Genomic DNA, 12,924 nt, shown 5'->3' with positions numbered 1-12,924 from the left:
TGATATAAAATGCTATGTACATGTAAACTTATCAGTGCCAATATCAATATATGTATAGGGAAGGAGAGGGAGTAGGTGAAATCTGGGTAGAAATTCATCAAGTGCTATGCACATGTATGTTCCTAACACGCTTAACCTCATTATTATGTATAATTGAAATGTAAAAATAAATGTATATTTTAAATGTTCTGATATATTAAATTATTATTAAGAGAAAACAATGCCTTGGTATCTACCCATAATGACTGTGCATATATAACCAACAGTTCTTGGAGAGTTTCTATCCACCAGGTCTTTCTCTAAGGACTCAACACACATTCAGTCTCTTTTTATCTGGGACACTCTCTGTACTGTCTTAGAGATACAAAAACTAAGGCACAGAGATGTTTACTAACTTGTTCAGGGTAAAAAAGAATAATAAGAGATTCAAATGTATTTTCTAGAATCATTTCCTTCCCACTATATGGAATGGCTCATGTTTGCAATGACCTATTTTAGCTAGTGTGGTAACCTGGCTCCAGGATGGCTATAAGTGGTCCCTGCCTCCTGGTCTTCAGACTTATTTGGTGACTTATCACATTTACTAGTTTCCCTTCTGTGGCCAAGAGCAACAGCTGGAGCAGTGGTATGTAACTTCCAAGACTAGGTTATAAAAATGACTATAGCTTCCCACTGGGGATTGGCCCTTCCTTCACTCACCCTGGGGAAAGTAACTGTCATTCTTTTGAACAGCACTATGGAGAATTCCATAGCTCGGAACAAAGCCACTGGCCAACAGCCACCAAGGATTGGAGGAAGTGGTTATCTAGCTCCAGTGCCCCCCCCGACATAAGTGCACACCACCCGATGGGTTGGTTGTAACCTCAGGAGACCCTGAACTTGTACAATCCAGCCATGCTATTCCTAGATCTGTCCTGGCCTCTGAAATTGTGAGCTCGTAAATGATAGCTGTGCTAAAATACTAAGATTCATGGTAATCTGTTACAGAGCAATAGGTAATTAATAAAAAAAAAACATGGGTCAATATAGTAAAATTCTTAGTGTGCCACAGAGGTGCATTCCCTAATATGTAGGTACACAGTACATCCTTCGATGGACATTTAGAATCTAAACCGGAAGCCTTCAATAGGTAATTAATAAAAAAAAACATGGGTCAATATAGTAAAATTCTTATTGTGCCACAGAGGTGCATTCTCTAACATGTAGGTACACAGTATATCCTTGAGTGGACATTTAGAATCTAAACTGGAAGCCTTCCTCTGAAATCAAGTCTACTGTTGGGTCTTGGGCAAGATGCCCTAATTTGGGAAGTTTCTACTATCTGTAGAAAGAGGGAGCTTAAAAAGTCCATTTCAGGCCCTGTGTGGTGGCACAAGCTTGTAATCCCAGCATCTGGGAGGCTGAGACTGGAAGATGAAGGTTTGAGGACAGCCTCAGCTACTTAGTGAGGCCCTTTGCAACTCAGTGAGACCTTGTTTCAAAAGAAAAAATAAAAAAGTAGGGTTAGGGGGGTGTAGCTTGGAGATAGAATGTCCCTGGGTTCAATCCTCAGTACTGCAAAAATAAATAAATAAATAAATAAATTTTTAAAAAGGCCATTTGTGTGGTTCCAACGACATTCTCAAAAGCTGCAAGAGACTGAAGATCTGTATTAATGACGCTCTCTCTGAATGAAAGCAGAGGCATTAGATTGCCTGAGCCTCACTGGTTTCTTCAATATTCCAAGGAATGCCCCTAGAGTGGCAATGTCTTTAATCATGCCCCTCCACCTCTGCTGCATCCAACAGGATAAGTAATAGCTCAGTGTTTACCCTCATATGAAGGGCAAACCCAAATGTGCAAACATGTTGCAAGGCTGGAATTCATAAACACACACACGTAAATGTGGGCAGTACAGGAAATAGTCCCCATCTAGACCCTAAGTTCAAGCAGTATACCCCCTTCATGACTTGAAATAACATCCTTATTTTATGATTTAGCATCACCTGTCAAAGAACTGTAGAAATGTATTAAAGTCTTCACACCAGCATATACAGCAGTGTAAATCTCAACCCTAAAGTTACCTCAGGGAGGAGAATAATTAACCCGCCTGGAATCAAAGTCCAGGTGAGGGACCTAAACAGAAGTAGCATTCTCCAGCCTCCTTCCTCCGCTCAGGTTTCTTCGGCTGTGCTTTCTGTTTGCTTATTTACTTATCACATTATCCTGTCTGCTTCTAGATGGTCAGAGAAGCCTTCCCTTTTCCTTTGTTGTGAGTGCATGCTGGGACCTGGAGCACGCCATGATGACTATCACCCCAGCCCTCTGAGAGGTGAAGCTGCTCTGGCCAGGCCACCTCAGCAGTAGGGATCCCCCTCCAAGGCCGTCTATCCCTGTCTTTCTGACATTTGCTGTCTAGAGCCTCCTTCAGACCTCTAGGACTCTGGAGGAACATCATTCTCTGGTACTCACATGCACGCCTGTGTCTCCTCAACCCCTGTCACAATCCACACCCAGCCTGGCCTCCTCCTCTGTCCTCTTCCTTCCCTGAGTGCTTAGGGGGTCATTACACTCACATATATCTCCATAAGCACTTCCAGTTTTGCAAAGAACTTTTGCAGCAGTCATTTGGGGTGAAGTACAGAAATTCTAAGCAGCAAGATTGTTAAGACTGTTGGATGGCATTTTAAAATGGATGACCAGCATGACAGAATACAATCTGCATTTTGTTTGTTAAAGGCCTAATCAATTTTCTGAGCTCTTATTCTTATAAAAACGTGAAATAGAGGACAGAGAAGAATAGGAGAAAAAGGAGAAAGAGAAGAAAAGGGAGTTTGTAATATTACTTTCTGCATTTTATTCATAGCCTTCCTTAGTCCTAAAAGCACTTAAAGTAGCAAAGGAGTTTAATATATCTGGATATTACATAATAGAATTTTGTTGTTTTGTTTTGTTTTTACTGGATATGAATCCCTACAGGTATAAAAATGGTTTAAATGTGGTTACCAAAAATGTCTTGTTAGCAGAGTTCCTGATGGCAGCCCACCCTGCTTTGAGGGCACTTTGTTTACAGAATTCCCACGCTGCCCCCTGTCCCAAGGTCTTGGTTTGTTCAGCAGACAGTGCACACACCCGCTGGCCTTGCTTACCTTCTCTCCCTGGGGCCCTGCCACACCTGGAAGGCCAGGTCTTCCCTGGAGGAAAGAAAGCACAGGTGGGTTCCAAGGCAACAGAGGTAAGTATGTGGGGAGTGGGGATGGAAGGGTTGGGGACAACTGTAGCTCTGAACCTGTGGCTTGGTTTCCCCAGGAACTAGAGTCCCCTAGACCAGCATTTCTAGACTGTGCTTACTGCTAGAAAGCTCCTTCCCAACTAACCTACAGTCCACATCTCCACGTTGCCCTCTTTGGAATCACACTGGCACTGCAGGATGGACACCGCCTTCTGAGAGCAGGGGACCCTTTTCCTTAGCGATGGGAGGGACATGGAGGAGAGGATCTGAGCACGAAGAAGAGGAAGCAAGCCACCCAGATCTATCCCGGCTCAGAGAGTGCAGAGCGCAAAGTCTGATGGGATAGTTTGGGAATCCTTAGAGATCGATCTGGACACTGGCTTCACCTCCAGGCTCCTGGGCAGAGGGAAAGGGCAGCCCAGACTCAGGCCAGGAGTAGCTACTGCCAAGGGGAAACTGAGGCTGCTGAGAGCTGGCAAATGGTGGGGGGCTGAAGATATAACCCACTTTCAAACATCAGGCTACCCAGAGAAGCTAGGAGGGACCTGGAAGGTAGTTGGACCAGAAATGCTCACCCCTTGTGAGAGGCTGTCCATGCACCACATGAGGTCTGAATGAATTTCTATGGTTTCATCTCATCCTGACTTACTAAACTAGCTTTTATTGATGAGCGCCTACCTGGATTGTTTCCAATGTCTTACTCGATGGACAAGATTGCAATGGCGACCCCTACATTTTTATCACTTTGAACATGTACACATTGTCCATGATCACTGCACTAATAACATGTCATGTTTCTCACCGTAAAATGGATTTAAAGTAATGTATTCACTGAGATCCCTCCAGCTCTGGAGTTTGGAGCGAACACTTGGCCACACAGCTGGAGGCTAGTCACGAAGCCTCCTGTTGCCTTCAGCTAAGCAGAAAGCCAGCTCACCAGTCCCAACACCCACCTACCTGCTCTCTAATCTCTCCTGGCTTCCCAGGGAATCCATCCAGGCCCCGTTCCCCCTAGAAAAAAAGGAAAACAAATAAATGCATAGTGGACCAGTGTCACCAGGCAGCAGCCCACTGGACCCCCATGGCACTGTCAGAGTAGGAAGGCCAAGCAAAGTTCTGGGTGAACCAGCAAGCTCAGCCTCACTCTCTACCAGGCACACCTCAGCACAGAAATAGCAAAAGCAAGCACTCATGACAGCCCTTAGTCCATGTAAACTGGGGCCAAGGAGCAGAGGTAAAGGGTCAGAGAAACCAGAAACATGTCTCAGTTTCCAAATCTGTGATCCAAGGATGTCCATGAAGCTTCAGTGAGCTGAAAAGCCTCACCTCATGGGACTTCATGATGGCCAGAGCAATAGCCTGTAAAGTTTCTAATGCAGTTGGTATGACTGCAGGCACATTTTACGTGATACTCACCCATCTGGTAAACACATAGGAACATGCACTATGCCCCTGTACTTGGAGTAGACCTGAGAATCAACTGGTAGCTAATAGTAAGCATCATTCACACATCCCGACACCTCCACCCGTCTGCTTACATTCACATGGAGCTGGCCTTGAATTGCTCACTAGCTGTGGGTCTGGGGCAAGTCATGTTACCTTTGACATTTTTCTATGTATTATAGTTCATGGAAACAAACCCCTTCTTCCAAAGACATTCATACTAAGAAGGGAGATCACGCATCTGAAACACCATCAGTATGTGCCAGTCTTCTACCAGATACAGGCTGGTCCCCTTGATCCATTGGCCATGGTATCAGCTTGTCCCATTCATTAGCTAGCTCAGGGCCTAGTGCGCTCACCCAGGGTCCTTCAAGATGAACTGCAAGAACTCAGGTGGAAAAGAAAAGCAGATGTGCTGGAAGGGAGATTCGTCCTGGCAGACTGGCACACGCTCCCCGGCCACTGTGTTTCCTCCTTCTCCGTGTCCCTGCTGATCCCTCTGCTGCTGCAGGGCTCAGCTTCAATATCCCATCCTTGACCTTGACCTCTAGTCAGATGCCCTCCTTGGCTCCACCATGCCCTCATTTTCATCTCCCCTAACTCATTATTTTCAGTGTCCTAGGGCCAGCCCTGAGTCTTACCGTGCAGCTCCACGTGACACTGACCGGGTTCCCTGAAGACAATCCCTCAAAATTATCCCGAAATCTCCCTCTACTTCCCCGCACCCTTGTTTCTCAAGTTGTTATTTCTGTCCTTTTTTTTTCTGAATGCAGAGCCTTTCTGTTCAGAGATCTTTTTGCTCTGTATGCGGGGATCCCTGGCTTTCTGCTCATTACTGCTGTGCTTGTCTTGGGTGGCCTGCCTGTGGGGCTGATCCTGGTCATGGTAGCCCATCTCTGGTGACAAAGGGCTACGACTTTCCTGCAAGTGGGAGGTGCTGGCATTTCTCCTCTTAAAGTTTTTGTTTCCATTCTTTCTGGGGTCTTCTGTCTGCCTGCGGTAAGGTTCCCTCTATTAGTCTGGGGGTGAAAACTGATGCTTGCCCTGCCCAGTTCAAGAAAGAGACTGTCAGGAGCTGCCCACCCCCACTTCCCTGCACAGGGCCCAGCTCATCACTGTCAGATCCTCAGGACCCTGCCGCTGGCTTGAACTTGGGGATGCCAGCACCTTCGCTTAGCTCCACAGTGCACTTTCTTCTCATCTCCATCTATGTAAACGTAATCCTACGTTTTCTTTAAGAAGTCATTCAATATATCTAGAACACTAATGATGCCTTTCTGTTTTCAAACACACACACACACACACACATACGCGCACGTGTGTGTGTGTGTGTATTTGCAGTACTGAGGATGAAACCCATGGGCATTCAACCTCTGAGCTACACCCCCAGCCTTATTTTTTATTCTTTATTTTGAAACAGAGTCTCACTGGGTTGCAAAAGACCTTACTAAGTAGCTGAGGCTGTCCACAAACCATGATCCTCCTGTCTCAGCCTCTCAAATGCTGGGATTATAAGTGTGTGCCACCATCCCAGATGCCATATTAATTTTTTTTTAATTTCATTCCATAAAACAGGGATACAGGCGATGCAGAGGAAAGCCACCTGTGTATTCTCTTTGCCAAGTGATTCCATGTCTTTTACTATAACTCCTCTAGCTCTTAACTCTGAGGCTGGCAGGCTCAAGCCCCAACAATAGATAAGAAAACTGAGGCCCAGGGAACAGAAGCCACTAAACCCCAGGGAAGCAAATGCCACAGGCACAAAGCCCTGCTTGCTGACCTCAGTCCACCATCTGTGTCCACTACCCACAGGGCCAAGTACCCTGGTCAGACACACAGAAGGAAGACATGAATTCCCTGTTTCAGTCCTGGCTGAGTAGCTATAAAGGCCCCTCACCCCATAATTGTGTAAACCCACTGGTCACGATTCCAAATCCCTGACAGCAGGGGGCGCATAGACTCCACTCACAGCAGAGGTAGATTGCAGCCTCTTTTCCCTGGGCTGCAGAAGGAATTCTGAAATCCATGCTGATGCGTGCGTTTAATTGGAAGGGTGATTCGTACTGTTTCTTAGACCCTTTTCCCCCAGGCAGAATAAAAACCCACCTTCACACTGAAGGGATATCCAATCAGCACCAAACTGAAGAAACGTATGACTGTGAGATCGCCTCCCCCAGGGATGGGCTGCAGCCCCCCAGCAGCTTTCCCTGGAGCAGCCAAGCTACTTGTCTTCTTTGTTGCTCTTTTTCCTCTTGTCCTCATCAAGGCCATCCTTGCCTGTCCTGCATGAATCCCTCCTGCAACCTCTTAACCCTTTGTCTGCACCAGGGTCCTGTCCACTGCCTGTCCTGCAGTGCTCTGCCCTCGGCCAGGTCTGGGCCCCTTCTGCCCCAGACCCCAGTGGTCCCCCATCACCTACAGGATCATCCCAAGTCCTCAGGCTGGAACTGCAGGACTTTCTGTGTCCACCTCCCTCGCTTCTGGCAACAGCTGCATGGCCCTGCTCCCCGCCACATGAGCACAAATTCTCCTGCTTGGCGTGGACACAGGAGAGCTCTTCCCAGAAAGCCTACCTTCCACACTATCTTTGTGACCAGGAGCAGGGCAGCACAGTGGGGAAGACAGGTCCTGTGCATGGGGCAGGCCGACAAACACAACCTTATGCTTTCTTGTTCTACGTCAGAAGCCTTCGCAAATAACGATAGCTTCCCTAAACTATAATATGCTCATTTATGACTTAGGAATATTGAAAGATTGAAAGTACTTCATTCACCTTTTCTTTTTTTGTCATCATTGTAGCATTCGGCACTAGATACACTTAAGTTTTGCATTGGGAAAATCTGAAATACCAAGGTTAAATAACACTTTACATGTCCTGTTGCTTGCAGTGCCCAGAGCTGGGGTCCAAACACAGACTCGAGTCACACATTGTACAAGGCTTCTTCACGCTGCCTGGTCACACTGAAGGGGCTGGGGCTGTTGAGGCACCAGCTGAACTTTGTCCCCTGGATCTGACCTGACAAAGCTCTTCACCTCCTGAGCTCCTCTGCAGCAGGTGGCTTTGATGTTGAAAGACTGATGAGAAGTAGTTTCTCACATGGATGACACGGGAGTCAACAAGGCAGCTGGGGAGGCCGGGAGGAGAGAGATGTCTCCACTCCTGCTGTCCTTCCACTAGCAGCTTGCTTGTATTGAGGGTTATAACCAAAACATTATAAAAATTATTAATCACAGGAAATAGCAAAGCAATCATGGGATGAGTCAGAAAATAACACCAAGGTAGTCACAGATGAATAAGGGAAGGAAGGCTTAAATAGGAAGGAAGGCTTAGCAGTCAGGGTCCCTGGTTATCCGTTGCATCAGGTTCTTGGAAACTTGTCTGCCTGCAAACAATTCCCACTTGAGTGGGCAGTTTGTGCCCCTCCAAGCCAAGCTGAGGTGACCTAAAAGCAGGTGACTAACAATGTTCCCAACACTTCCCCTAAAGGTAGCTTCTGCAACAGCAAGGGTTGTGGGCCAACTCACACACTTCAGGGGTACCTTCCATTACTGTGCATGGTTCAAGCCTGCTTTGTCAGAGGGGAAGGCCCAGACTGGGAGAAAGGGTTTTCTGCCAAATATTTTATTCCTCAAAGACCAGATGGCATCATGAAACAGATTGTCTCTGTTTCCCCAGCTGTACACCATACACCAAGTCAGTGCTCCAGGGCTCTCTACAGTCCTGCCCAGATCTGGGATTTTCACAGGAATGCAGCATTTCTCAACTAGACAAACGTTTTAATACAGGACCCCAAAAGCTTGCTGGAGACCACATGGAAAAGGCCATTACCTCAAAACAGTGTTTCAGCAGAAACAAAGGACTGAATGAGGACAGGATGGATTTCTCCTGAAGCGCCAGCAGGGAACGGAAATGAAACGAATGGCTTGTGGATATGTCAGTCACATGCCGGACACTTCGGTTCTGATATCCAACTTCCCAGCAAGCTTCGAGGAAGACATTAATGTTTCCATTCTCAAATGGGGAACCTGAGGTTCCAGTAGTCCCAGTGCCCGTCCTGCTTGGAAGTAGCAGAGCTGCCCCTCCCATGGCCCACAGAGAGTTCTTGGACTTTCAGTCGTCACTGGGAAAGCTGATCTTACCACCCCTCAGAAGCTCAGCTAAAGTCACAACATCCAGGAAGCTTTGAGCCCAGGGTTAAGATGGTAGCTAGTCCTGAGGTAAGCCCTTGTGGGGGCAGTTTCTCTTTGGGACACTCCTACATAACATAACGGGATACAGATTCCTGTTTTATGCTTTATCCATCTCTGTGGCTTCTTCTTAGTCTAAGCCCCAAAATAAATCATCCTCAACCATGCTATACATCTCTGAAAGTCCAAATTCCTATACTTGTAGATAAGGCCTACTGTAATCTGAGTTTGATGACCTCTGCTTCTGTATCCTCTTTCACCTGGTGCCCAGTACTACACCAGCATGTCAGCAGTGGGACTGACTTTGCTTCAAAAGCTGCCTCAGGCACAGAAGATGCAAAGATGAGGAGGTGTGAGTGTCATGCTCAAGCAGCTGAGGGTCTATGTGTGTGTGATATGGCACAGTGCAAGTGTTCCAGGTAACTGGTGGAAACTGTGGAGATTCTAGTACCCTAAAGGAGAAACTGGGAGAGGCCTGAGGTACCAGGAAGACCTGGGAGGAGGCGATGCTTGAACCAAGAGTCAAAAAATTCCATACACCTTCTAGAGCCAGGCTACATGGCTGGCACCTTTGGGTGAGTGGGTTTGTGAATGAAGGAATCAATGAATGGATATATCAATTTAACTTTCCGAACATTTCTAGTCAGCCTGTAGGCTTCTTAGGTAAGATACCATGCTTATAATTCTTTTGCCTCCTTTATGAAACAAATTTTTTGTTTTATAAGATGTTTTCACTGTTTGTTCATGAGGCAGAAGACACTGAAGTGCCAGCAGGTGTCTCTGAAGTCCCAGCATCAAGGGTAGATGAGCTGAGAGATGCCAGAAGGCCCCTCAGTTTTGCAACTCCAGGAGAACTGAGGCCCAGTATTGAGAAGGATTACTTTTTACCTTCCCCACTTCCTATCAATGCTGTGGGATCTGATTTACTATCACCAGGACATGTGGGGTGTGTTGGAACACAGAACCCAGATAAATAAATCCAAGGACCCACAATTAGGATCTCTGTGTGCCCCTGGAGTGACCCCACTCCTGTCTGAGGCTTGTGGGTGCCCCTCACTGCAGGCTTGACCCAGCACAGAACTCTATCAAGTGGAGAAGCCCTGGCCTCAGACTCCCTGGGGGAGCTGCCTTCTCAGGATAATCAGGGCTTCAGGGTTCCTGGTTCCCAAGGCTCTAAATTGGTATTGGAGCTAGGTCTAGTGACCAAAATCCTGGGAATTCCGGAGTCCCATGTCCCTTCCAAATGTACCATCTCTTGTGTAGACAACTCTGGGTCTGCCCAGGACACTGTCCTTGCCTTGGGCTTCCATACCTTCAATTCTCCCCAGATCCTTTTTTATGGCATCTGGTTTTAGGACCTGTGATTTTATGGAGTCTCTATTATTCATTCATTGGTTTAGAAGGCAACAGAAAGGAGATCTAATTAGTAAACACACGGAAACACGTTAAAACTCTCAAAAGAACTGAAACATGCAAATCTTAACAATTAGCTGTTAAGGGTTTTCTTCAGTTAAGACTATACGAGTAGCCACGCATGTTAACACATGCTCGTAATCCCAGTACTTGGGGAGGCTGAAACAGGAGGATCACAGGTTTGTGGCCAGCCTCAGCTACTTAGTGAGGCTCTGTGCAACTTAGTGAGACCCTGTTTCAAAATAAAGAATAAAAAACAAGGCTGGGGGTAAAGAATAGAAGTTAGAATGCCCCTGGATTCAATCCGTAGTACTGAAAAAAAAAAAAAAAGTATACGAATGACCAAAGCAATATATTTCCAGGGCCACAGGTTCATTTTCTCTGACCAGTAATTTATCTATTTTTAATGGTAATGGAGATTGAATCCAGGGGCATTCTAGCTCTGAGTTATACACCCAACTCTTCTTTATCCCAGCCCTTTTCTTTTTTTTTAAATAAGGTCTTGATAAATTGCTAAGGATTTTGATAAATTGTTGACATTGCCCTCAAACCTGTGATTCTCCTGTCACGGCCCCAAGTACTAGGATTATAGGTGTGCACTGCTATACCTGGCTTAGCAGTTGCACTTCTAAAAAAACAGTGTAAGGAAATCACCCTAAACTTGGAAATAAATAAAGCTCTAGGTTTAAAAATGTCCATGAAAGCATTATTTTTAATAGCAGGAAAACTGAAAGCAAACCTAAATGATCAAAACCATGGAAATGAGCACATAAATTATGATTTATTAACCCAATGGGACACTGTAGAGTAATTTAAAATAACTCCTAAAATCTGTGCAGCTTCCTAGCACAAACACTGCACACAGCAACGACAAACGGGGCACAGAATCCAATACATTATGTGAGGCTGCATACAAGGAAACTGGGTAGATACGAATAGATCCTACGGAGAATGTGCCAGGGAGCTGGCTTCTCCAGGGTGGTGAGATCACTGAATCCTTTTCACTATGCTCCAAGTATATTAAAATAAAGTAAATTAATTAATAATGAAAAGTGCCTTATAAAACGAGAGAAGAATGTGCTGTAGAAGACAGAATGTGGTAGACCCTAAGAAGGTGTCTGGGCATGGCTGAGAGCAGGGGCTGAGTTCAGGTTCTTGAAAGCCCTTTTTGTCCCAGGTCTTAAAGAACCAGACAAATGGGCTCAGGAAGAGATGACTAGAAATTCGGCCCCAGCTGCTATTTGGGAAGGAGGAGAAGGGGGTTGCATGCTTTCCTGATTCCCAGCCAGGTGAACTTTGGGCATCCTGTGGCCTTAACACTTGTGGAAGAATCTGATGTGAGGATTCCTTCACTTTCAGTATTGCCTGGTTGCTTGTTACGAAAGAGCAGTCACCTGCTAAGGTGTACTGACCTCAAGGAAATCTACACTGAAGACCTGAGCAAAGTCTGGTGACAAGTGGACAAATGAGGCTTTGTGATCACCACTCTTCTTTGAGTCAAGGTACTGAGGGACAACCTTACTTGCCAAGTGAATTAGGAGTCTACCTCAGCAGCGAGGACCCTCCGAGGCCAAGTCTAGGGCTCTGTTGACTCTTCTCTGCTCTGGAAACCCTGACCTCTGCTTTATGGAGAGGATGCAAGGCCTGACAATCAGGACCAATGCCTCTGACATGAAGGATGTTTAGAATGGGAAGTCGACAAGCCCTCTGAACTTCACTGGTCCTTGCTACTACACAGGGATGCACATACATATGTGCACAAATATACAGGAGTGCGCACACACACACACACACACACACACACACACACGCCAATCCCTGACACCTTCTCCCTCTTTTCAGTGGGAGTGGGGTAGACTGATCAGCACAGACTGTACCTACCTTTTCTCCTCGAGTTCCCCTTTCACCTCGTTCTCCTTGGAGACCCTGGGGAAACAAAGAGCCATGACTTAACCCACCCTTGTTCCTTTGTACTCTATATTTGGCCACTGAGGCCTGGGGAGGAACTGTCAGGTGGCCTCTAGCTCAGGGTCAGGTGATGGGAGTGGTGAAGACCTTCTCTCTCTGTATCATCTAACCAAAGCCACACAGTCCTCTCCCTTGGGTCTGGGCCCCTGAGCTAGGCCATTGCCAAGGTACAGTTGTGCTCATGGGTAGTTCCCTGGCTTGGGCTAACCAGGTCTTTGATACAGGCCAATCTGGAGCACAGGTGACTCACCTGGCCAAGGGCAGAAATGTGGCTTGGGAGTTGGTCTCCACTGCCCCCCAGAGCCCTCAATTCCATTATGATCATGGATCCAGGAAGGGGCCCCAACAATGAGCTGGAAGCATCGCTCTCCTCTTCCCCCAAGGGACAAGGCTACCATGTCCACCTGCCTTTCCCCAGAGCAGCACCCAGACCCTGTATTATGAGTGTCCTGTGTGGTCCCTTTGCCTCTTCTCCTTTCTAATAGAAGGGACCTTGGACATCCTACAGAAAGGGCAGTGAACCATAGCAGGTACTTCCCAGACCTCTGCTGATAACACATGAATCTTTGGTCTACAGAGAAATATGAGCCAAAGCCACAAGACACTGAAGGACAGAGGATCTGAAGGACCACCAGATCTGGGAGTAAGTGGACATCAGGACATTTTAATCCCATCTGCAAATTCTGGTCATGCACACTGAA

The 12,924-nt window shown here is 46.5% G+C and overlaps 1 protein-coding gene across 1 annotated transcript in view; it reads right to left on the bottom strand.

The window, feature by feature from the left end:
* Positions 1–12,924, bottom strand: part of COL22A1 (collagen type XXII alpha 1 chain) — a gene marked incomplete at both ends in the record, with an annotated part of 240,887 nt that overhangs the window by 156,069 nt on the left and 71,894 nt on the right. The window contains 3 exons of the mRNA XM_080694710.1: positions 3,129–3,173; positions 4,169–4,222; positions 12,137–12,181. Of these exons, the coding sequence (XP_080550836.1) occupies positions 3,129–3,173; positions 4,169–4,222; positions 12,137–12,181 (144 nt within the window). The remainder of the gene's footprint in view (positions 1–3,128; positions 3,174–4,168; positions 4,223–12,136; positions 12,182–12,924) is intronic.

Source organism: Muscardinus avellanarius (assembly GCF_963383645.1).
Source record: "Muscardinus avellanarius genome assembly, chromosome: 4".
NCBI lineage: Eukaryota > Metazoa > Chordata > Mammalia > Rodentia > Gliridae > Muscardinus > Muscardinus avellanarius.
The sequence above is the reverse complement of the archived record's forward strand: the minus strand, read 5'-3'. Positions and strand labels throughout refer to the sequence as shown.